The sequence below is a fragment of the Eretmochelys imbricata genome, chromosome 1, assembly GCF_965152235.1.
Source record: "Eretmochelys imbricata isolate rEreImb1 chromosome 1, rEreImb1.hap1, whole genome shotgun sequence".
In the NCBI taxonomy this organism is placed as follows: Eukaryota; Metazoa; Chordata; order Testudines; family Cheloniidae; genus Eretmochelys; species Eretmochelys imbricata.
Window position 1 is genome coordinate 309,813,001 of NC_135572.1, and position 21,499 is coordinate 309,834,499.

Consider the following 21,499-nt stretch of genomic DNA (forward strand, 5'->3'; position numbering starts at 1 on the left):
ACATAGCTCTTCTTCAGATCTGGAAAAGGTACTCCCAGAGTCACAGCAAAATGCAAGGTGGAACAGAATCTGCATATGCATACATCTTTTTAGATGCCTCCACCCTCTCTCATTCACAATTGCGTGGATTGCCTTTCCTTCCATTCACGATCACATAATAGCTCTGTGGCAATCCCATAGCAGAATATTAGTAGTGTAATATTCAATGTATTTTTAGCTGTCTTTAATGCGACATCGTAGGTGGAAATGAGGAGAGCCAGAGGAGCATCGTGTGACCAGCCAACTCGTCTCCACCACCCTCCAGTACATGTACTATGGTTGGGAACTGCTGGGTTGTGGGGCTAAATTAAGACACATAACACCATGCTACAAGCCATGGAAAGGGGGAAGGAGGAGCGTTCTGTTCACCTCTTTCTCGGTGCTATTCTCCTCCCCTTTTGCCGCTTTTACAGATCCAGACTAACAGGGCTACCCCTCTGATAGTCCGCTCCCCTTGGTGCCCTAGCAGCACCAGAAGGCTCTGATCTGACTCAAGCGCCTGGGTGAGTCTCAGCCCGATTTTACCCTAACCTCTCCTCCCGGGCCTGCGCGCGCTCCGCTCAGCACCACCCACCCAACGGGTCAGGCGGGGACACGCCTGTAAGGGGACTGCCGACGTGCGCTCCACGGCGTCCTACCACCGCCAGAGAGGCTGAGCCTACATTTCCCAGCATGCAATGGTGTCCTGGGATGCCCTTCCACACTACCAGTGCCGCCGCGGGAGACTGTCCTTACGAGCCTGAGGGAAGTGGTGACCTCTTCGGGGACTGCACATCCCAACATGCAACGCGCCACCACGATCAGCATCTCTCGCGTATGAGTCACGAGTCCAGTAAACCAGAGCTGGTCATTGGTCATATCCGGTTGACGTCAGCAACACATCACTCTACCCGCCCCCTTAGCCCGTTGGCTATAAAAGCAGCGTTGGCGCCCTCTCTTCGCCTTTAGCTCCAGGTGTCTGAGAGGAGAAAGATGCATCGATTCTGCTCACGGGCCTTCACGGGGATTTCTACCGCCACCACCGCCTTGTCCTTCGCCTGCCTCCGCCAATCCCCTCCACTGCCTCGGTCCGGGAAGTCAGCCCCGCAGAGACGCTGTAGTAAAAAGCGCTCCTGCTCCTCCATCGGCTGATTGTCGCTGAGACCCGGGCGGGGGGGAACTGAGAGACCGAGACCCACAGAGGGGAGCTGCGCACCGCCGGTGGCCATGCCCAAGTCAAAGAAGCGAGGGAGCAATCACCAGCGCGGAGCAGGTAGGAGCCGCGAGGCATCCTGGGAGAGGAAGTTTTCTCCTGCCGCCTGTCCTAGTCTCGTCTGTTGGGCGCCGAGAACGCGAAACTACATTTCCCAAGATGCGCTGGTCCTCGAGGGCAGGGTGGGGGGCAGCCGGGCCTAGGCCAGCGGAGCCGCCCTGTCTGGCTGCGCGGCCGGGCTCTCCGGGCAGGGGGCACCTGTTGTCCCCGTTCCCGGCGCCGCCTGAGCTAGCGGCCTTATCTCCGCGGGGTTGACAGGAGCCGGGGTTGGAAACCGCCACCTCACACGCCAGCCGACGCATGCGCACCGCCTGCTGCTGAACTCGTGCGTCAGCCGCTTCTGCCCAGGGGTCGCGGGCGGCGAACTGCGTGTCCAGCGCGGCGCCGGCGGCAGGGCCCCGTGGCAGCTGGGCCGCCCCTCGAGTGCGCTGGCGGCCGCTGAGCAGAGATTGGCGTGCCCGAGGTCAGCTGCGCGAAGCCAGCGAGCAACCCCCGGGCTGGCGTCACCGCTAATGGCCTGGCCCAGTCTCGGGACTGGCCAGCTGCCTCCGCCTGCAACCGGGGGTCGCCGCTCTGCGGCTGGAGTGTTGCACGTGAGTTGTCGCCCGGGCTGGGGGCGCTCGAGAAAATGTTCAGTGGGTTCCTGGGGCCCTTTATGTGCAGATCTGTCACCCTGAATTAAGTGACGGTGGCTGGGAGTTCTTGTTGCTAGGCTTCAGTTTCACCCTGGGAATGAAAGCTCAGAGTTCGGCCCCTCAAAAGCCCAAGGAGACTGGTAAGGGCCTTGTTATGCCTGCTAGGCAATGAGCGCTCCAAAATTGTCTGTTAGCTGGTGGGCAGAGGAGGCATTCGTGATTGGTGAGGGACTTGATTATTGGGAATTGTGAACTAGCTGTGATTGTGGAGCTATGAATTGTTTAAAAACTTCCAGAAGGTGGACAGTGTATTTGATTTTTTTCTGAAGTTGGTGTCTCATCATAATTTTCACTAGATCGGTGGTTCTCAGTCTTTACCATGCTGAGGCTGTGTAGGAATATGGGAGTGACAAGGTGGCCGTGCTCCGAATACTTGTTTGTAACCGTCTTGGGGTGCATGACCTGCCATCTTGAGAATTCATGCACTAGATTAGGGGTCCCCAATGCTGTGCCTACGGACACTACGGTGCCCAGCAGGGTATTTTTGTGCACCTGCAGGATACCTCACCACTGAAATGCTGCCAAGAAGCATTGCTGTTTCTCTGTGGCATTTCGGCTGCGGTGCTTGGTGGTGGTGGGGTGTCTGGCAGAAAGGTTGGGGACCACTGTACTAGATGGTAGTTTCTCACTATGAGTGTATGTCTCCACTTAACTGCTGTAGCTACTCTAGTGCTTCAGTTTAGGCGCCTGTGCTGGTGGAAGGAAGGGGTTCTCCTGTTGGCATAGGTAATTCACTTTCCCAAGAAGTGGCACCTGGGTTGATGGAAGAATTCTTCTGTTGACCTGTCTACATTGGGGATTAGGCCAGCATCACTAAGTGTCTATGGGGCATGATGTAGCTATGGCAATATAAGTTCACAGTGTAGATCACTGGGACAACTTGGACGCAGCTGATTTATGTGTAATGACTACCAAATACTAGTATGTGAATTTCACTCAATGTGCCTAAAGTTCAAGTATATGGTAAGAACAGTGGAAATGAAGTGCTGCCTAAAGTAAATTTTTAAAATATTTTCTCAGGCTTTGGTAGTCAGATTAAAAAAAGTTTATCTCAAATTGCAGTCAGAATCAACTGTATCACTAAAGTAAACTTTCTCTGTGAAATTGAAAGAACACACATTGAGTTTAGAGCATCCTGCAAATGAAACACTTAAGCTGTCAGAGAAACTTAGTCCCAGTAATTTAAGTAAAAAGAAAAGGAGTACTTGTGGCACCTTAGAGACTAACAAATTTATTTGAGTATCTCTTCCACTGCTTCCAGCAGCACTTCAGCATCAGATTAATTAAGGAATAATTGCTGTTACCTTTTGCACCTACAAATAGACAGGGTAAAGATGGACATTTGAGGAAAGTTGCAATTTTTATGCTAACATTACCTTCATTAAAAAGAAAAGGAGTACTTGTGGCACCTTAGAGACTAACCAATTTATTTATCAATAAATAAATTGGTTAGTCTCTAAGGTGCCACAAGTACTCCTTTTCTTTTTGCGAATACAGACTAACACGGCTGTTACTCTATTACCTCCATTATTGCACACAGTGAGTAATTTAAGGAAATGGCTAATCATTATTTAGTAACTTCTTGATTGGAGGAAATATGGCTTGAGTGGCTCATAAAATTGGAATTGAACAAGAACAAAATGGGGCAGGGGGGAGACATAACTATAGAAACTGTTATTGACATCAAATGTGAAGGTTTTGGTTGAACCAAGACAAAAGGAAGCTTAAATGGGGCTCAGATGAAATCCTGAATTCTGTCGTCCTCTGGTAACATTAAGACTGAATGTTACTTAGATAGCACTACTGCAATACAAAAAAAGAGAATCCTGCAAGAAAAGTAATGGGTTGTACAGCCAGCTCAGCATCAGTCATATTTGTATTTAGTGGACTTAACTGGGTTTGGCTGAAATCTTGTCGTATGCTAGGTGCTGAAGAAAGAAACTGCAATGAACTACATAATGAGTTGCATTTTGTGTCCTAAGATCTCTTGGGTATCTTTACTGCCTTTTTTTTCAAGGAAAGTCGGGGGTTGATTTTAGGAAAATCGCAACAGCCATATCCACCATGAATGCAACCTTCCTTTGCATGTGTTGGCATGGACAGCACTCTGTGCCTATACCAAAAACATATTTCTAGTTGGCTTATGGCTTGGTGGTGTTTACATGTTCCATGAGCAGCAGATAATGGGTTCTTGGTGCACTGTATTTCCAGTGGTATCCAGGCCACTCTGTGTCAAATTCATCTCCAACATTTTCCCAATTCTTTGTTGAATGGGTACATTTTGCCATCGCATTAGTGCATTTGGTGGTGCTCTGCCTCTGTATGTAAAGGACTACTGTGTATGTTTGAACATGTATAAAATATTCCCAGGCAAAACTTTTAAAGGCTGTAGGGTTGTTTCAGGGCTTCATCCAAAATGTTCATAATTTCATAGTCTAAGGGCAAAAGGGACCCTTAGATCATCTAGTTTGATCTCCTGTATATCACAAGCCCTAAACTTAATCGAGTTACCAATGTATTGAGCCCAATAACTTTAGTTAAAGCATATTTTCCAAAATGGCATCCTTCACTGATTTCAAGATATCCAGAGATGCAGAATCCACCAGTTCCCTTAGTAGTTTGCGCAGTGGTTAATTCACTGTTTAAAAAAAAAACTAATTGTATCTTATTAAATTTTGATTAAAATAGATTAAAAAATTAAAACCAATGAAATTCCACTATCTTTGATTGTGGGTGTTATATCTGTGTGAGCGGAATACATTTTCTAAATGTAGACATGTGCTGTTTGAAAGCCCAATCGAATACAATAGCTAGACACAGCCTTGACAGAAGGTGTTGCTCCTCCATAATTCTAAATTCCAGCAGTACACTGAATATTCTATATCATATCTTTTCATTATTCTTGATACAAATCCATGTATAAGTAGTTTTTAAGCCTAGGAAAGTATTCTCTGAACACTCTTTTATACCTTGGACCCCTAAGTAGGGCCAGGAAGAGATGGAAGCTGGGGTCTGTAGGGAGAAAAAACAACCTTTGACATGGGAGTCCCTTATTTCTCCCTACTTTTTGCATGGGGTCAGGGAGAACGGGGTGGGACAGCAATATGTGGAGCTGCAGTGTTTTCCAAATATGGAAGTAGTCACTAAGTGTTCGTGTTTTTTTTTTAAGGTGGTCAGCATAGAAATGTGCAGCCTTTCAGTGATGAGGATGCATCCATTGAGACTATGAGCCACTGCAGTGGCTTCAGTGATCCTGCTAGCTTCACTGAAGAAGGTATATTTTAGATTTTGATCTATGCATCTTCTGAAAGAATTTCTTCACAAACAAAATTGATATTTTGACACGTGTCTTATCTAATCTTCAGTCACAAATAGTGCAATAATCATTCAAATAACCAAAAATTTGGGGTTCTCAGGGCATTACTGACCCCCCCCCATTTTTATAGATACTTTGAGGTACCCATTAATGTATTTAAAGATAAATATACAATATGTTTCATAAGATTTTTAAAGCTCCTGTGGTTTCTTTATTCTGTGACTATACTATGCTAATTTCTAAAACAAAGTTTAGATTTAATCGGAAATTGATAAAGCCTTTATTCACATGTAACTTTCACCACCTGTCTCAGGAACAATAAGAGGACCTAAGACATCAGCCCCCCCTGCATTCATGACAACTGCTTCATTCTGAAATCTACATGTACAAACAACTCAGAATAAATTGGCTACTAAAACCAAATACTTTTCGGTAGTGTCAGTCGGATATAACCAGGTCCCACTCCTGGGTGTCATTCTTCTGTTGTAGTATCCCACGCTTGTTGCTAAGGTCTTGTTACCTGAAAAAAGGTGGATGATATGATATTTAAAGACAGTAGTCACTTCTCATACTATGTTTCTAGTGATCTAAACGTGAACATTGTAATGTGCATTAGGATTAAATTATCTTGTATACATTAGGACCTGAAGTCGATGAAGAAGCAACTCAAGAAGACTTCGAGTACAAGTTAAAGGGATTCATTGACCTTACATTGGACAAGAGGTATAGGGTGTTTGGAAACAATGCTCTTAAGCATCATTAATCTTCACTTGACTTCTCTAATACAAATTAGTGATGTGTTGCTGCCCCATAGAAACTTAACCTATCTTTATTTCTGTTGCATACTAACTCAAATCACAATTTAGCAATCCACATTGGGTGCTTGATTTTCCTCGCCTATGAATCAGGAATAGCTATCCTGGAGTCAGTGATGGTTGATGTAAACTAGAGAAGTAGGCCTGGCTTTTTTTTACTAATACAAATTTAAAATGCTTGTGTATTGTCAGATTAGGTGCTCTGTTCAAGTAAATTGGTCTTGCAAAATTGTTTGCCTCAGAAAAGCAACTTAAATTAATTGCACACAATGTCAACACGATAAAGGATGGGTGACTAGAGTTTGTTTCTGGGCTGGTAAGCTACCATGAGTTTTGCAGTGCTGGATTAAGCATATGCCACAGCCTTCAACCAAAGTTTTTATGCCTCTGCATCCTAGGTGAGGAAGGAGGTGAAGGAAAATAAACCAAGTTGTAATTGAGGAGTTGGTCTGCCCAGAAGATTTGTTCAAATCTGTACTAAATGTTTCTACTTAATTCAAAGGTCTTCCGTAGATTTTGACAGCACCCTGTAGATGTGTAATGTAGACTGCTATAAAAGTGTACTAAAGCAAAGCCTTCAGCTTTAGCTTACATGAAAACTTTTGTATTAATCTGTATTATTCCTCCAACAGTGCAAAGACAAGACAAGCAGCTCTTGAAGGTCTTAAAAATGCTCTGACTTCTAAAATACTATATGAATTTATCCTGGAAAGGAGAATGACTTTAACTGATAGCATTGAACGCTGCATAAAGAAAGGTAATAAATGCTTGTACACTACTGGAAGGTAACAGAACTATAGGATAGGGACAGATTTGTCATACCACTGTAGTGTTAACTGATGTGATGAGACTTCTTAGTATTTTACAGAAAATTTTAGTAGATCACATACATTTGTTAGCTAAGCTTCTCTTGTCCTAAGTGAGATGTGAGCATGTATTGCTCTTTGATCATTGAGCTACAAAATTATCTTGACTTTTGCTTCCTTCCTTTGAGCTGGAATTAATGACAACCTAGTACCATTTCCAGTGCTGTTTTCTTCATTTGGGTTTTGTTTAAGATGCAGCATGCTTCATTGCTGGATCTCACTTTATGAGCCCCTAAATGAATGTGTGATTCAGTGCAGGATAAAATCCACAGGTGATCGATCACTCAATTTCCTTAATCTGTAGGTAAGAGTGATGAACAGTCCGCAGCGGCAAGGCTGGCATGTCTTCTCTGTGTGCAGTTGGGGTCGGGAATTGAAAGTGAAGAAATCCTTAAAACCCTTGGACCAGTTCTCAAGAAAATAATCTGTGATGGAACAGCTAGTATCCAGGCTAGACAGGCTGTAAGTATAAAATGTACTGGGCTATAGAAGAGAGGTAGTACAACTTTTTAAAGCTATTGGTACTTTGCTCTTTCCTTGCTTCCAAAATACAGATTACTTCATTAGTGTGTTGATTCAAGCCTATAATTTAATTCCTGCCCTAATGTACACAGGTGTTGGGCTGCCAGAAGCTTTCGGTGATGGCATGAGATTTGAAAATTGGTGTTCTACTGATTGGCTTGAAAGAGGTGCATGTTGATGTTCACTTAACCTGAAACTTCATGTTCTGCGTGTACCATTCTTTTCAGTACCAAAGCATTTTTTGTCCGCCATAGAGAGCTATGTTCTGTGGAAACTGGGGCATCATGTAAAGTATCTTGGTTCCTTTGTGCTTTTTCCATCCCAAAACTCTGGTTACATCTTATGATGTGACTAGGCATTGGTCAGTCAGTTTTTCCTTCAGCTTGGACTGTTAATAGCTCTGTCCTGGGACTACATGATCAATATATGACTCCTACCATTAATTAGGTGTGAGACAATGCATGGTCCTTTCACTTCTGGAATTCCTATTGTATTGCCTGTCTTCTGGGATTATTTTAAATGTTTCCCAAAACAATATACTGAGTCCACAAATATTTATGCAAGTTGTAAAACTTGTGGGATAAGCATAATTAAACCTAGCAGGAAAGTGTGTAAAGCTGCATGCCTTCCTCAAGTCAAGGTCCCTTTTTGGAGGGATGGTAGCCTCAAAGCCAAGTTCAGAGAATCCACCTGTGCCTCAGTTCCTGCACCTACCAAACTATTAACTAAAAGCTCCTTCAAAGTAGTAGCCATTGCTGCTAATGATACTGGGTTTTTCTGTAACTTTAGTGTCTTGAGGTTTTTTTGAGCTAGTACCATTTAACTCTTGCATTCAGTCTTGTACAACTGGTTTGCCTGTTTTGTTGTCCTCAAGTAGTGTCAAAACAAAGGTTTCTAGCTTGACTACGGTTGCATCAAAGCACAACTGAAACACTGCTTTAAAAGTAAAGCAGACCAGATGTTTAATACAGGGGTTTAGGAGGAGCTTGAATTGCTTTTTGGGTGTTAGAAAATGGTACCCACGAGAAACTGGAAAAGTATACCACATTGAGCTGGTGAGACTACATGTAGAGTAGACCCTTAAAATGCCACTAATCAGAATTCTGGAAAATCCTTCCCACAGCAGTGTGTGGACACCAGCCATCCCTTTTATTTCATTGTGAAACTTGTAGTTCATAGTAGTAAGCTTTTACTACCTCTTCTAATTTAGCTAATCAGGTGAAAGGCAGGCTATATACAGTTTTTGTAACAGCTCAGTCTGGCAACGTATCTCTTTGTTTAGAGGTACATATATCAGAAGTGCAAATACTTATGCAGAGCAGCATGTTGTAAAGTGGACCAGATATAGCTATGAAGTAAAAAAGCAAAAAATAGGAGGGAACAGTTCAGTCTGAGTTAATTCTGTTTAAGGAATGGTTCTATGGGCACTCAGTGTAGAACTTAAATACTTCGTTACTCCAATATACTTCATTATTGTATAAATAAGACCAAAGTTTAAAATTTGGGAATCTTGTCAGGTCTGGTAGAATCAATATAAACTATGAAATACTGACTTGCTTTATTTCTTTTCCATTTCTAGTGTGCAACCTGCTTGGGAGTTTGCTGTTTCATAGTCACTGATGATATTACTGTAAGGATAAACACTTAACCCTTTATATCAAGTTTTACACAAATTTTAATGATTGAATTTAGCCACTTACACTACTTTTTCTTTTAAACCAGGAACTGTATTCAACTATGGAGTGTCTGGAAAACATATTCACAAAATCCTATCAGAGAGAGAGAGACACTAATGGCATCTCTAGCACCCACAACACAGTGCTTCACATCAGTGCACTTTTAGCATGGACTCTGTTGCTGACCATCTGTCCAGTGAGCGAAGTGAAGAAAAAACTTGAAATGTATGTTCCTTTCCTGGAAGGCAGCTTTTACAATGATCTGTTACTTTGCCTTAATGTTGCTTTATTGTAAAAATCACTCTTTACAGATTAATAAAATGTGGCTCTTTTTTTCTAGGCACTTACACAAACTTCCAAACTTGTTATCTTGTGATGATGTCAACATGAGAATTGCTGCTGGAGAAACACTAGCTCTTCTGTTTGAACTGGCACGAGAAATGGAAGCTGTAAGTATAATGGATTTAGCTGTGACAGGTTTCTTGCTTTGAGATTGTTACAAACTAAACACTGTGGTATGTAATGCTCTTTCACATAGCATCCCTGATTTCAAAGGACCACCTCTTACAGTCTAGTTGTATCCATGTGCACATTCTGGGTGGGAAAGTTGCATATAAACAATCCACAACTTAAGATAATGAAGAAAAAGTATCTAAACAGTAGAATGAAATTTAGGTAGATACATTAGAACTACTCCAATTAAAACAAGGTTACTTGTGCTAGCCCTCCTATTATCTCCCTGTGATAACTCCAGGGCTGCTGGAATGCTAGAGTTGACAAAATCTGATACTAACATCTAAATAACTTCTTTTTTTAAAGAACTGCAAAGAAAATAAATGTAGATTGGCATCTTGTACCCCAACAAACCATGGTAAGGGGGGCATTCGGTACAGACCCTTACCCTTTTCAGCTTGTCCAAATCTGCCGGTTCCAAGGACTCCCAGAAAGCATCACTGTGTGCTGTCACAGTTGCAATGCACTCTTGAGTTTAGACAGTATCTTTAGTAGGGGGTTTTCTATTTCCTTATGTTGCCTCAAAGGGGGGGTACCCAATGATGAAGAGGTTAGTAAAACATTATGGGACTTGCCTGATTCTTTTGAACAATTTCTTGGCATCTGAAAGTAGATTGGGTGATTTGCATTTTGCCAGTTGCAATTTTGGAGGAAGACTTCTAAGGAGTTACTTTTATTTATGTTGTTCTACTGAGGTTGTGATAGGTATATTTTCCTTGTGGTTCACCTTTGCACCAGATTGTTAGAAATTTAAATAACTTTTAATTTTGCTTTACAACACAGACTTAATCTATTTTGTTACCCTTCAGTAATGTGCCTTATTAACTTCTTAACTGTTTTTTTGACAGCACTGAAGAAATTAGTCTTCAACTATCCATGGGCACAGCTTGGGAGGGCTGCCAGAAGTGCTCCTGGCAAAGCACATCAGCCTTGACCAAGCTAGAACATGGTCTGAGAGGGAAGGGTAACTGTGAATGAGGCAGGATACCAAGCACAGTAACTTCACATAGTATCTAAATTGTGCTGCTTTTTGTAGTGCTTCTAAATACAGGAGACTGCAAGATTCTAGCTATGGAAGCCTACTTTGAAAGGGCTTGACAGTGACAGTGAAGTTTAGGCCTGGCAAGATGAGTCCAGAGCTTGAACTCTTTTCATCACTTGGACTGTGGCTGCAAGAGACTGAAATTTTCGTTTGAATGTACTTGGTTTTGATTAAATATAAATCTGCGTTCTTTAATCTTAAAACACTTCCTTTAAGAAAACCACATCAGTTCATATGTAAGTTACCCAGTTCAGTGGCTTGTATAATAAGCAGAATTTATGACAAAAGGATTATCCCAATGGCCTTGTAACACGTCTGATGCTAATCTTATCTCATTCATGCAAGAATACATGCAGTATTCACTTTTAAGTTTACCAACTTAATCTCAGGATCAGATGAGACTAAGTATATTTGTGTGGTATGGTATATGGGGCAGACTGGGAGGACTGAGGTAAAAATGCGATTTAAAAATTGCAATGACGAAGGAAATAAACACACAGAAGACAGCTATTAAATACAGTAGTGCCTAGGAGACTCAGTTAAGGTGCAGGGTTCTATTTTTTTAGGCACAGGTCAAAAATTAACAGATGGTCCATGCCACAAATAGCACGCTATCAAAGTAAAACGCTACCATTTGAAAGAGTAATGTAAATAATGTGGAATCCGTAAAAGGACAAAACAGTTGATGTGCTTGTAATCGGTTAGGAATTAATCTGACCTCCAAAAACTGTTCAGATTTATTCTTTAAAAATATTAGAAGTCCCCCTTGTAAGCTCCAGGCTCCCTTTCCAAAACTTAAATTAATAGTAATAAATGGCATTAAACATCTTAAGGCAACTGTCAGTATCTCTGAAATCCACCCCAAAACTTAATTATCCTATGCCAATAAACATCTCATTGACTTCAAGTGTTAGAGAACGTAATGCTACAGCATGTTCAGAGGGTTAACAAATCTAGGCACTAGCTAGCAGGCTAAGTGGGGAGTTTGTTCCATAATCCAAGGGCCTTACAAGAGACCTTGTTGGCAGCTTCTTTCATATTGAGGGAGCTCCACACTGAATGCTTCAGCTGATAACTGTACCAGCAGGTGCACACAGGTCATGCTTGGGTAACCTGGATCCTGATTACTTAATCATTCAAGTACAGTTAATACATTTATTTTACATTATAAACGCCTCGTGATCCAAGTGACAGACAATACCATGGGAAAAGTTGATGTATTACCACTTAGAGAAAATGGGTGTAAAGACCAGAAATTGAAATATCTCCTTTTGTCTGACTAGGATTTCTTTTATGAAGACATGGAACTTTTGACACAGAAACTAAAGGCCCTGGCTACAGATGGAAACAAGCACCGTGCCAAAGTAGACAAAAGAAAGCAGCGATCTGTCTTTAGAGACGTCTTGCGAGCAGTAGAGGTACTCTTGATTGCTTTGAAAATACTGATCTGTAAAGCAAAAGGTGGCACACAATTTATAAAACAGTTGTATGAACACTGGACCATTGGAAAAACTCTTACAATTTTAGATGAATTTTGAACATAAGCTCCACAACTTAAATTTTGAGTTTCTTAACTCATTAAGAATTAAGGCAGGATTAGTGTTAACTACATCTTTCAAAGGTTCATGCTTAGTAATCTAAAAAGGATTCAACGGTCAACTGAAAAACCTCATTTTAGATTGGAAATACAAACCTGACTTCCATATTGGATATATGGTTTTCTATAAAATGGATAAAATATTGCAATATAAATGTTAAGTGCCCCTTTATTCAATGTACTGAGTTTTCTGCTGAGAGACTTGTCCTTTACAGCCAAACTCTGAATTATGGAATTCTAAAATCTATCAGTTCATTAGCGGAATTAGTGCCTTGCAGTGTAAGCAAGAAACAGCTTGCATTATTCAGCTGTTGTGTGGATTCAGTTTATAATTGCTCCACTCGAAGGGCTTAAAGAATTACGTCCCTTAAAGCATATCTCTGTGCTTAGGTTAACATTGCTGTAGAGAACCGTACAGAATACAGTAACTTCTCATTGAACAATTTTTCGTTGTTAAGTTGCTGATTAATTAGAGAACATGCTCTAAAGTTGCACGATGCTCCCTTATGTTGTTTGTCCGCTGCCTGCTTTGTCCGCTGCCTGCTTTGTCCACTGCCTGCAGAAAGAGCAGCCCGTTGGAGCTAGCTGGTGGGGGTTGGAACCAGGGTGGACTGGCAGCCTCCTATCAGCTCCCCTAAGTTGCCTGTGCGGCAGCCACCCAGCAGGCTACCAATTGCTGGGTAGTTCAGGTGTCCCTTCCCCCCACTGCCCTGTACTGCTCCTGTCCTCTGTCTTGGAGCTGCTCCCAGGAGTCCCCTGCTTGCTGTGCAGGGGGAGGGAAAGGGAAGCTAATGTCAGGGTGTCCCCCTCTGCTCCCACTCCTTTACCCCATCTCCACAGAGCAGGGTGGGGATACAACAGGGCTCTGGATGGAGGGAGCTTGCTGGCAGCACCTGCTGTCTAACTTGCTGATCTCCTTAAAAAGCCAGTGTACTTAAAGGGACAATCTGTATGTGTCTCTCTCTCACACACGGGGTGTGTGTCTGTCTGTCTGTCTGTCTGTCTGTCTGTCTCTCTCTCTCTCTCTCTCTCTCTGCCATGCTGTCTCCTATCCCTCCATCATGATGCCTTGTAGAGTGTGAGGCTACATTAACAACATGTTAACCCTTGGGGGCTCAATTGAGTGCTAGTTCATCATTTAGCAGTAAGGCATTCCCTGGGAAATATCCCACCCTCTGACTCCACCACCTCAACCAAGCTTCACAATCATCATTGCTGTGTACGGTATTAAATTTTATATATATTGTGTCTGGCAAATAAAATTTCCTTGAAACCTAACCCCCCCCTTTTTACGTAATTCTTATGGGGAAATTAGATTAACTTAACATAGTTGTGCTTAAAATAGCGTTTTTCAGGAACATAACTACAATGTTAAGTGAGGAGCTACTGTACCATTGCTAAAAGCTCTGGACAGTAATTTTCAGCTCTTTACCAGAAAAGTGTTCACAAGTCACTAAGCCAGATAAATAAGCTTACATTTCGTAATGAAAGGGTGTTGGTAGGTTAGATGACACTTGAATCTTTAACTGTGTAAAAATCGGGCCAATACCAGCTAAATGAAATAATTGTACTTTCAAACAATCAAAAGTTCTCAGCAGTGAACATTGGTCTGAGAAAGAAACTAACTACTGATAGGGTGGGATGCTTAGATTTATACTGTCAGGAGTAATTACATTACCAGTTACATAAATACAGAAGAAGGTGACTTAGTCACTAACAGCCCCAAAAATGAATTAGAGAACATTCTTTACTTAAGGTCTTATATTGGCACCCATAGTTGCATTATCTGAAATGTATACCCATAAGTATGGTTTGCATCAAAACACAGCATTTTAAAGGGGGTTATAAAATTTCCTTTTCAACAGTGTTAAGACCTTGCCTGGATCTTTAAAGATCCACCGAGACCTGACTGATTTACAGATGTGAATCAAATTCCCCTGGACAAAGCCCATACCATGTGAACATTTCTTTTGATATTCTACTTCTGTATTCATACTTACATCATTGTACCTCCCAATGTTACCTGTAGCAGCATAAATACTCTTAAGGTTCAGTCCTGAATCAACCTGTGTCCAGTAAAATCTGCAATTGTATTATACATGCATAGTAGGTTACTTTACAGAATAACGGGTTTCAGAGTAGCAGCTGTGTTAGTCTGTATTCGCAAAAAGAAAAGGAGTACTCGTGGCACCTTAGAGACTAACAAATTTATTTGAGCATAAGCTTTCGTGAGCTACAGCTCACTACATGATTCTTGTCCTTATTACATAGGATCACTCGGTGAAAGGAAAACTACACTAGTTCTTAACATGCATAAAGCTTTCTGTATAACCTTTTTGTCTGCTTAGGACTTTTTCTAAATCGGGGTTTTGGTAACGTAGTCTCCATGTTTTGTCTTTGGTTTTTGGACAGGAGCGTGACTTCCCTACAGAGACTGTCAAATTTGGACCTGAGCGCATGTATATTGACTGCTGGGTTAAGAAACAAACATATGATACCTTCAAGGAGCTTTTGGGATCAGGGATGCAATATCATTTGCAGGTGAGCTGTTATTTCACACTGTTTCCTGTCTGGCCACTTGAATAATTATTGCCTATTTGAAATTTTCCTGTTTTCTATTGGAATTTAGCCAATGATTTGTTAAAGTTGTTTCCCAATAGAAGTATTTAAGAATAAAGCAACATGTCTTGAATTATAGCTATGGTAAACTGGTTCTAAAGTAACTTTCTATTTTAATTCAAATTTTGTAAAGAGAAAACTAAGGGTTATTTTACACTGGACCAGTGTAATCATAAATAGCCAGCTGAAAATTCCCCTTGCAGAAGGGAAATCACTTCTGGTGTAGCTTACACCAGCCCACCCCAGTGTGGGTAATATGGCAGTGTAGAAACTTTGATGCTGAGGTCAGGGCATTGCAGAATCAGGATGCTGTAACTGCCTCTGACAACTTCTGTGCTGAGCATTGATTTGTCTGATGCAAGCAAGAATTGAGCCCTGATTACTTACAATAAAATGATGGCAGGGGACCGTATTCAACAAGTGTAAATTACTTGTATGGACTCATTTAATTTAAATCTCAAGATTAAAGCTGCTACAATATTCCATATAGAACCTTGATTACTGATGTGTTAATTTTTTTACTCAGTCCAATGAGTTTCTTCGGAATGTGTTTGAACTGGGACCACCAGTAATGCTTGATGCTGCAACTCTTAAAACAATGAAGATATCCCGTTTTGAAAGGGTATGTTATCACACCTTTAACTGTATCACTTGCTCTTACCATGCTATCCTATTCCCTTTGAGAATTAAATAACATTTGAAACCTGAACAGTTGAACAGCTGCCATTTTAGAGTCAACCTGCTACAAATGTTTGGTTTAATGAAAAATGGCTGGTCTGGGGTGCTTCACAAACACATTCTGTCCTGGATCAAGTTTTAGGTTCACCCTGGTGACTGAAGAGCTAGTAATGAGAGCTGTATAGACTTTTGAACACTCTTTTGCGTGGGGGTACAGCACTTGTTTCTGTCCCTAGATGGTCCTGAGATGTTACACTGGAGCATGACAACTGAAGCCTGTGGAAAAGCTGCTTACCTCAGACATTAGTTATTTAACTCTCTTCCTGTAAAGCTTGTATAGTGGGATTCATGGCAACTAGGAGACTTAGCTGTTCATGAGGAGATATATGAGAAATGGTCCTGACAAAATCTTCAAAACTTCTGTAAAATGACATCCAGAACGCATGATGTGGTGTGGAGTATAGGATTCGTGCTGTATGGCTTTAGGGTGATTGGGTAATCCTTGTTTTGGCACTCTCCAACAGTGTGACCATCCTATATTTATGCGTACAAAACTTGGACTGTACCATTTTAGGTATCCAAAACTCGCCTACAACGGATTAGGATCCACACCAATTGGATGTATAGTATAACCTTTCAGAGGCAGGAGGAGGGTTTTCTTGCCAGTTAATACTAGAATATTAAGAATAGATGTTTTCTAGCCATAGTCAGATTACTCACATTTATTTAGAACACAGTGTTATGGAGCAATGTTTTCAAACACCCAGCCTGTGGGTCAGATCAGTCAAACTTCACGTATTTGTGGTTTGCATGATATTCAGAAGTCATCTAAAATACTTCCTAGCTTTGTGGGTTCTGAAGATCACTTTCCCAATATATACAGTGTAAAACTGATGCAGAGTTTTCCTGAATCTGAATACTAAAACTAACTTGGTAGGGGAATTAACTCTAACTTTAACTTTAAAGCTTAAATGACTGACATTGGGAGAAGTTGCTGTACACAGAGGACAGTATGTAGTCTTAAATCATTCCTTGACCTGTGGACCATAGTTAAATTGAATTTTGTCCTTTTCACAGAATGAGTGACACCTGTTTGGGAGCCTTGAAGAAATAGTCAGATCTGTTAAATGCTAGAATCCAGACAAGGAGTAAAACTTCAAAACCACCAAGTCACTTCCAGTAAAATTTAGGAACTTAAGGTCCTCTCATTTAGACTCCTGAATGTCTGTCATCTTTTCTATTTTGAAAAAATTTAGATCTTATTTCCATATGGTGACACTCATGCTTATCTAGTGGTTGTTCTCATTTAATCTGTTTATTAGGTCATTATGTGCTAAAATCTTGGAACCTATGATCGACCTTTGACATAAAATTTGTATTCATTTTGTACCACAATTCTGACACCATCTAATGACATTTAAATCAATTTAAAATCCTTTACATCCTAATTATTTAAAGAACTTAAACTAGTTTGGGCGTAGATATTTCAAACATCTGACTAAAGCTTCTCTTTCACTTTGTAGCACTTGTACAACTCTGCAGCATTCAAGGCTCGAACAAAGGCTAGAAGCAAATGTCGTGACAAAAGAACAGATGTGGGTGAATTTTTCTAGATCTTCCATGTGGGTTCCAATGTTGAAGACTTATGTAATTTCATAATTTTTTATAAATGTAATTGTTGTAACCTTGAAATTTGAGATTTAATTTATATAGCCACATAGCTTACACTTCATTGCACAGGGATAATATCTAATGTATAGTATCTGTAAATGTTATGCATGTTATAATTGCTTTAGGTGTGTGTGTACTGTATGTATATAGGATCAGTTGATCTAAAATTGGGTGGAAATGTAACTTGTAACACTTATGCTGGATCAAAATCACTCATAAATTTGGTAAATATAGCAACAATTCAGTTGTTAGATGGCTCTGAAGGCTATATGTATTAAACTGCCAAAATTGTCTGACCCAGCTCATCTTGGATTGGTGTTAATACAGCAATGAAATTACATAGAAGAGCAAGTCTTCTTGATAAGAAGAGCAGAGTACAAGAACAAACATGCCTCTGGAACAGCTGCTATTTTTTCAATTATACCCTGTAATTTTAACTTATTTTAAACTGGCTGCTGAACTGACAAATGGCAGAAGATATAACCTTACTATATTATACCAGTGCCATGAAGTCCTGCTGTTGGCACTTAATATGGAGTAGTAAATAGTACAAACATACTTGACTACATTTAACTTTAAAAGTGGTGACACATTTTACATATTTACTTGTATAAGACTGTTCCATCTTCGGAATAAAAATCTTTCTCACTGAAGTCTTTTAAAATGTGGTTGTTATACACCTTGTCTAAATAGTAAACGAGATCAGATAACTGCACACTTAGTTTGTTTTTCATTTTATCGCTAGAAATGATATAGTAGCTATAAAATATATTGAAAAAGTGTGCTTCACACAAAACTAGCATTGGCATGACCTGGCTTCAGGATGAGTGCTCAAACTTAGTCTGAAAGCTCAGTCATGACTCTGTCCACTCAATCTTATGCCTTAAATTTGTTTAACTTGTCAACTTGGAGGATCCAGGGCAATATCAGTAACCTCAGCTGTATGATTATATATCTTTTTTTCTGTAAAATATGGTGCTTGCAGTAGCAGGATAGATGCTTTACAGAATTCTAGTCACGACAATACTGTGGAAACATTCATATGGTTATCAGGTGAAGTTCACCTTACCTAAAGAAATGGAAGAAAGATGAGGAATAGCAAAGAGAACTCCCATCAACTGCCTTTATTACATTCACCTGCTATAGAGTAATGACTGGTGTTCAAACCGTCATTCAACTAGATAAAAGCAAATTTAACTCTAAATTCTGACACAGCTTGCCTTTCCAACAACTTATTAACACTTAGGGCAGACTTACATTAAAAATTCAAGCTGTTATGATGTCATAGGAGTGATTTTTATGACCCTTTATACTGTCAAAAACCCCTAGTCTAAATACATGGGTAAAAAATGGTTCAGAGAATTAATATAAGCTGTACCTGAAAACACTTTATAGAAGTTGCATCTATGTGAGGAGGGTTTGAAATCAAGGATCCTTTAAGAGCACAGAGGGTAAACTCAAATTGACTGGTGACAAGTGGAACCTGCCAAACAGCCATAAGTGAATAAGAAGGAAAAATTTGGATTTAGCAGGCTCTCTAAGTATAACTGAAGATATGAGCCCAACTGTAGGGGAAGTTAGGGTGAAACATGTGAGTGATGATTTTATCTGCATTCTTCACATGATTAGCATTAGGTTTGTATTACATTTCTAATTGACAGGTTTCAGAGTAGCAGCCGTGTTAGTCTGTATTCGTAAAAAGAAAAGGAGTACTTGTGGCACCTTTGCTCAAATAAATTTGTTAGTCTCGAAGGTGCCACAAGTACTCCTTTTCTTATTTCTAATTGAGTGGTCATGATAGCCATTTTAGAGAATAAATCTCTTTAGTGTGCAGACCTAACTGGTTGTTGCTTCATGATTTTTCTTAATAGTCCGTGACTGATGGATTCAGTGGTGGGTCCTCAATCAGTTTTTAAGGGCTCAAGTCTTTGTCACTAATCACAGTAAATAGTGTGTTAGAAAAATGTCTGACTCGTGTTGTGTCCTGTCTGACAGCATCAGACTAGATCCATCTTATTTATCAAATCTTTTTGTGATAAATTTGATACCGCCTGCAGATCTGCGTGTGCCCCAAAGCAGGCAAGTTGGTGGTCTTTGACTTTTATTCTACTTCCTGCCAACTGCAGATACTATTCTTTGGCTCTTTAGTCTTACTGAGCAATTTGTTTCAATAGCCTTTAATAGTGCTGTTCTACGCTGTAGTTATTATAAGTAACAATATACGCTTGTCAAGAACAAATTGTGTCAGAACAAATTAGTGGCTTTTTTTGACAGGGTAACAAGGCTGCGGAGCAGTATATGGGGTATATCTTGACTTTAGTAAGGCTCTTAATACTGGTCTTGAATGATGTCACAAACTAGGGGAACTAGATGGATCTACTATGAGGTAGGTGAATAACTGATTGGAAAACATCCCAGAGTAGTTATCAGTAGTTCAGTGTCATGCTGGAAGAGCATATTGAATAGGGTTCCTCAGGGACCAGTTCTGTTCAATATCTTCATCAATGATTTAGATACAGGCATAGAGAACATGTGTTGACAATATCAAACTGGGAGGGGTTGCAAGTGCTTTGGAGGACAGGATTTAAAATTCAACATTATCTGGACTAATGGGATGAAATTCAATAAGGACAAATGCAAAGTACTCTACTTAGGAAGGAACGATCAATTGCACACATGCAACATGGGAAACTGCCTAGAAAGAGATCTGGAGGTCATAGTGGGTCACAAGCTAAATATCAGTCAACAGTGTAAGACTTGCAACAAAAAATAAGGCAAACATTCTTGGGTGTATTAGCAGGGGTGTTGGTAAGCACCTATTCTGCACTGATTAGGCCTGAACTGGAGTATGGTGTCCAATTCTGGGCACAAATTGGAAAAAGCTCCCAGAAGAGCGACAAAAATGATTAAAGGTCTAGAAAACATGACCTATGATGGAAGATTGAAAAAATTGGGTTTGTTTAGTATGGAGAAGAAAAGACTTGAGAGTGGTATAATGGTTTTCAAGTACATAACAGGTTGTTACAAGGAGGAGGGAGGTATATTCTTGTTAACCTCTGACTATAGAACAAGAAGCAATGGGCTTATGTTGCAGTAATTTGTAGTGATTTAGGTTGGACATTAGGAGGAAAAAAAACCTTCCTAACTATCAAGGTAGTTAAACTATCTGTATCACAGGAGATTTTTCAGAGCAGGTTAGACAAACACTGGTCAGGGATGGACAAGATCAGTGGTTCTCAGCCTGTGACCCACAGGCTGCATGCAGCCCAATTTGCACACAGCGGTGTGCTAAAAATATTAAAATGTACTGCTCTGGGCTGGCAGGGGGCAGGGCTGGCTGAGGAGGAGACAGTGTCTTCTAGCCTGCACCAGCATTCCTGCCAACAGGGAGCTGGTGGGTGCTGCAGGGAGTAGGAGAGTGGGTCTGTGGATAGGTTTGGGTGAGGGGTGCTGGGAACTAGGGGTTTGCTGTCGCACCCTCAGGTTTTAAGTGAGGCTCTGCTCCTGGCTCCCCTTCTCAGTCCTGTCTGCTGACCTGTGCCAGGAGCTCTGCCCCTGCCCCGCTGTGGGTGGGGGCACTGGGCATAGGGGACTGTGCGTGCTTTTGGGGAAGTGATGCAGTAGTTCTCAACTTGCTGCCAACATAACATATTGTGCGCTGTATATGCGGCCCACAATGATAAACAGGTTGAGAACCACTGGTCTAGATCAGTGGTTCTCAAGCTTTTTTTCCCACAACCCACTTGAAAATTGCTAAGGGTCTTGGCGTACTACTTAATGATCTTTCCAAATATTATTTGTACCGTTACCTAACTATTGTAAAGCGCTTTGGATAAGAGCGTTATATAAAAAAAACCTTAACATTTTTTGTTCTACAAATAAAAGCACACAACTCATATTTTAATATCAGTCGTCTTACCTTTCTAATGCAATGGATGTGCCCTCTCTCCCCTGCTGTGGCAGCCCCCGAGCTGGGGCTGGAAAAGAGAGGGGTCTTTTCCCCCACCACATCAGCCACAGAGCTGAGGCTGGGAAGGAGGCCTGTCTCTCCCTGGCAGCCCCAGCCCTGGAGCTGGGGAAAGTCGCCTGTTAGAAAGCTTATTCCTTCACTCTCCCACTTCCCTGGTCTTTCTCGCATGAACAGAGAGCAACAATACCCGAAGTCCGAAGGTGCAAACAATTCAATGTTTATTGGGGT

General features: G+C 41.1%; 1 protein-coding gene across 3 annotated transcripts; it reads left to right on the forward strand.

The window, feature by feature from the left end:
• The first annotated feature begins 1,103 nt into the window (after window positions 1-1,103).
• On the forward strand, window positions 1,104-17,954 carry IFRD1 (interferon related developmental regulator 1). 3 transcript variants are annotated; one of them, XM_077834149.1, is made up of 12 exons: window positions 1,104-1,291; window positions 5,156-5,260; window positions 5,944-6,025; window positions 6,750-6,874; window positions 7,288-7,445; window positions 9,085-9,135; window positions 9,228-9,406; window positions 9,522-9,630; window positions 12,020-12,154; window positions 14,746-14,874; window positions 15,479-15,574; window positions 17,154-17,954. In XM_077834149.1, exons 1-12 carry the CDS (start codon window positions 1,246-1,248, stop codon window positions 17,241-17,243), a joined length of 1,305 nt encoding a protein of 434 aa, XP_077690275.1. In that variant the 5' UTR covers window positions 1,104-1,245; the 3' UTR covers window positions 17,244-17,954. The 3 variants fall into 3 exon arrangements, with proteins under 3 accessions (XP_077690275.1, XP_077690290.1, XP_077690282.1); XM_077834164.1 differs by lacking the exon at window positions 1,104-1,291 and adding an exon at window positions 1,866-1,884; XM_077834156.1 differs by lacking the exon at window positions 1,104-1,291 and adding an exon at window positions 1,922-2,066.
• Window positions 17,955-21,499: the final 3,545 nt, after the last annotated feature.

What these genes read in the sequence shown, in the direction of transcription:
- IFRD1 (XM_077834149.1), top strand. Translation starts at nt 1,246, where the DNA reads ATGCCCAAGTCAAAGAAGCGAGGGAGCAATCACCAGCGCGGAGCAG. An exon ending in TGCTAGCTTCACTGAAGAAG is followed by an intron (nt 5,261 to 5,943) that starts GTATATTTTAGA and finishes TGTATACATTAG; the next exon opens with GACCTGAAGTCGATGAAGAA. An exon ending in GTATCCAGGCTAGACAGGCT is followed by an intron (nt 7,446 to 9,084) that starts GTAAGTATAAAA and finishes TTCCATTTCTAG; the next exon opens with TGTGCAACCTGCTTGGGAGT.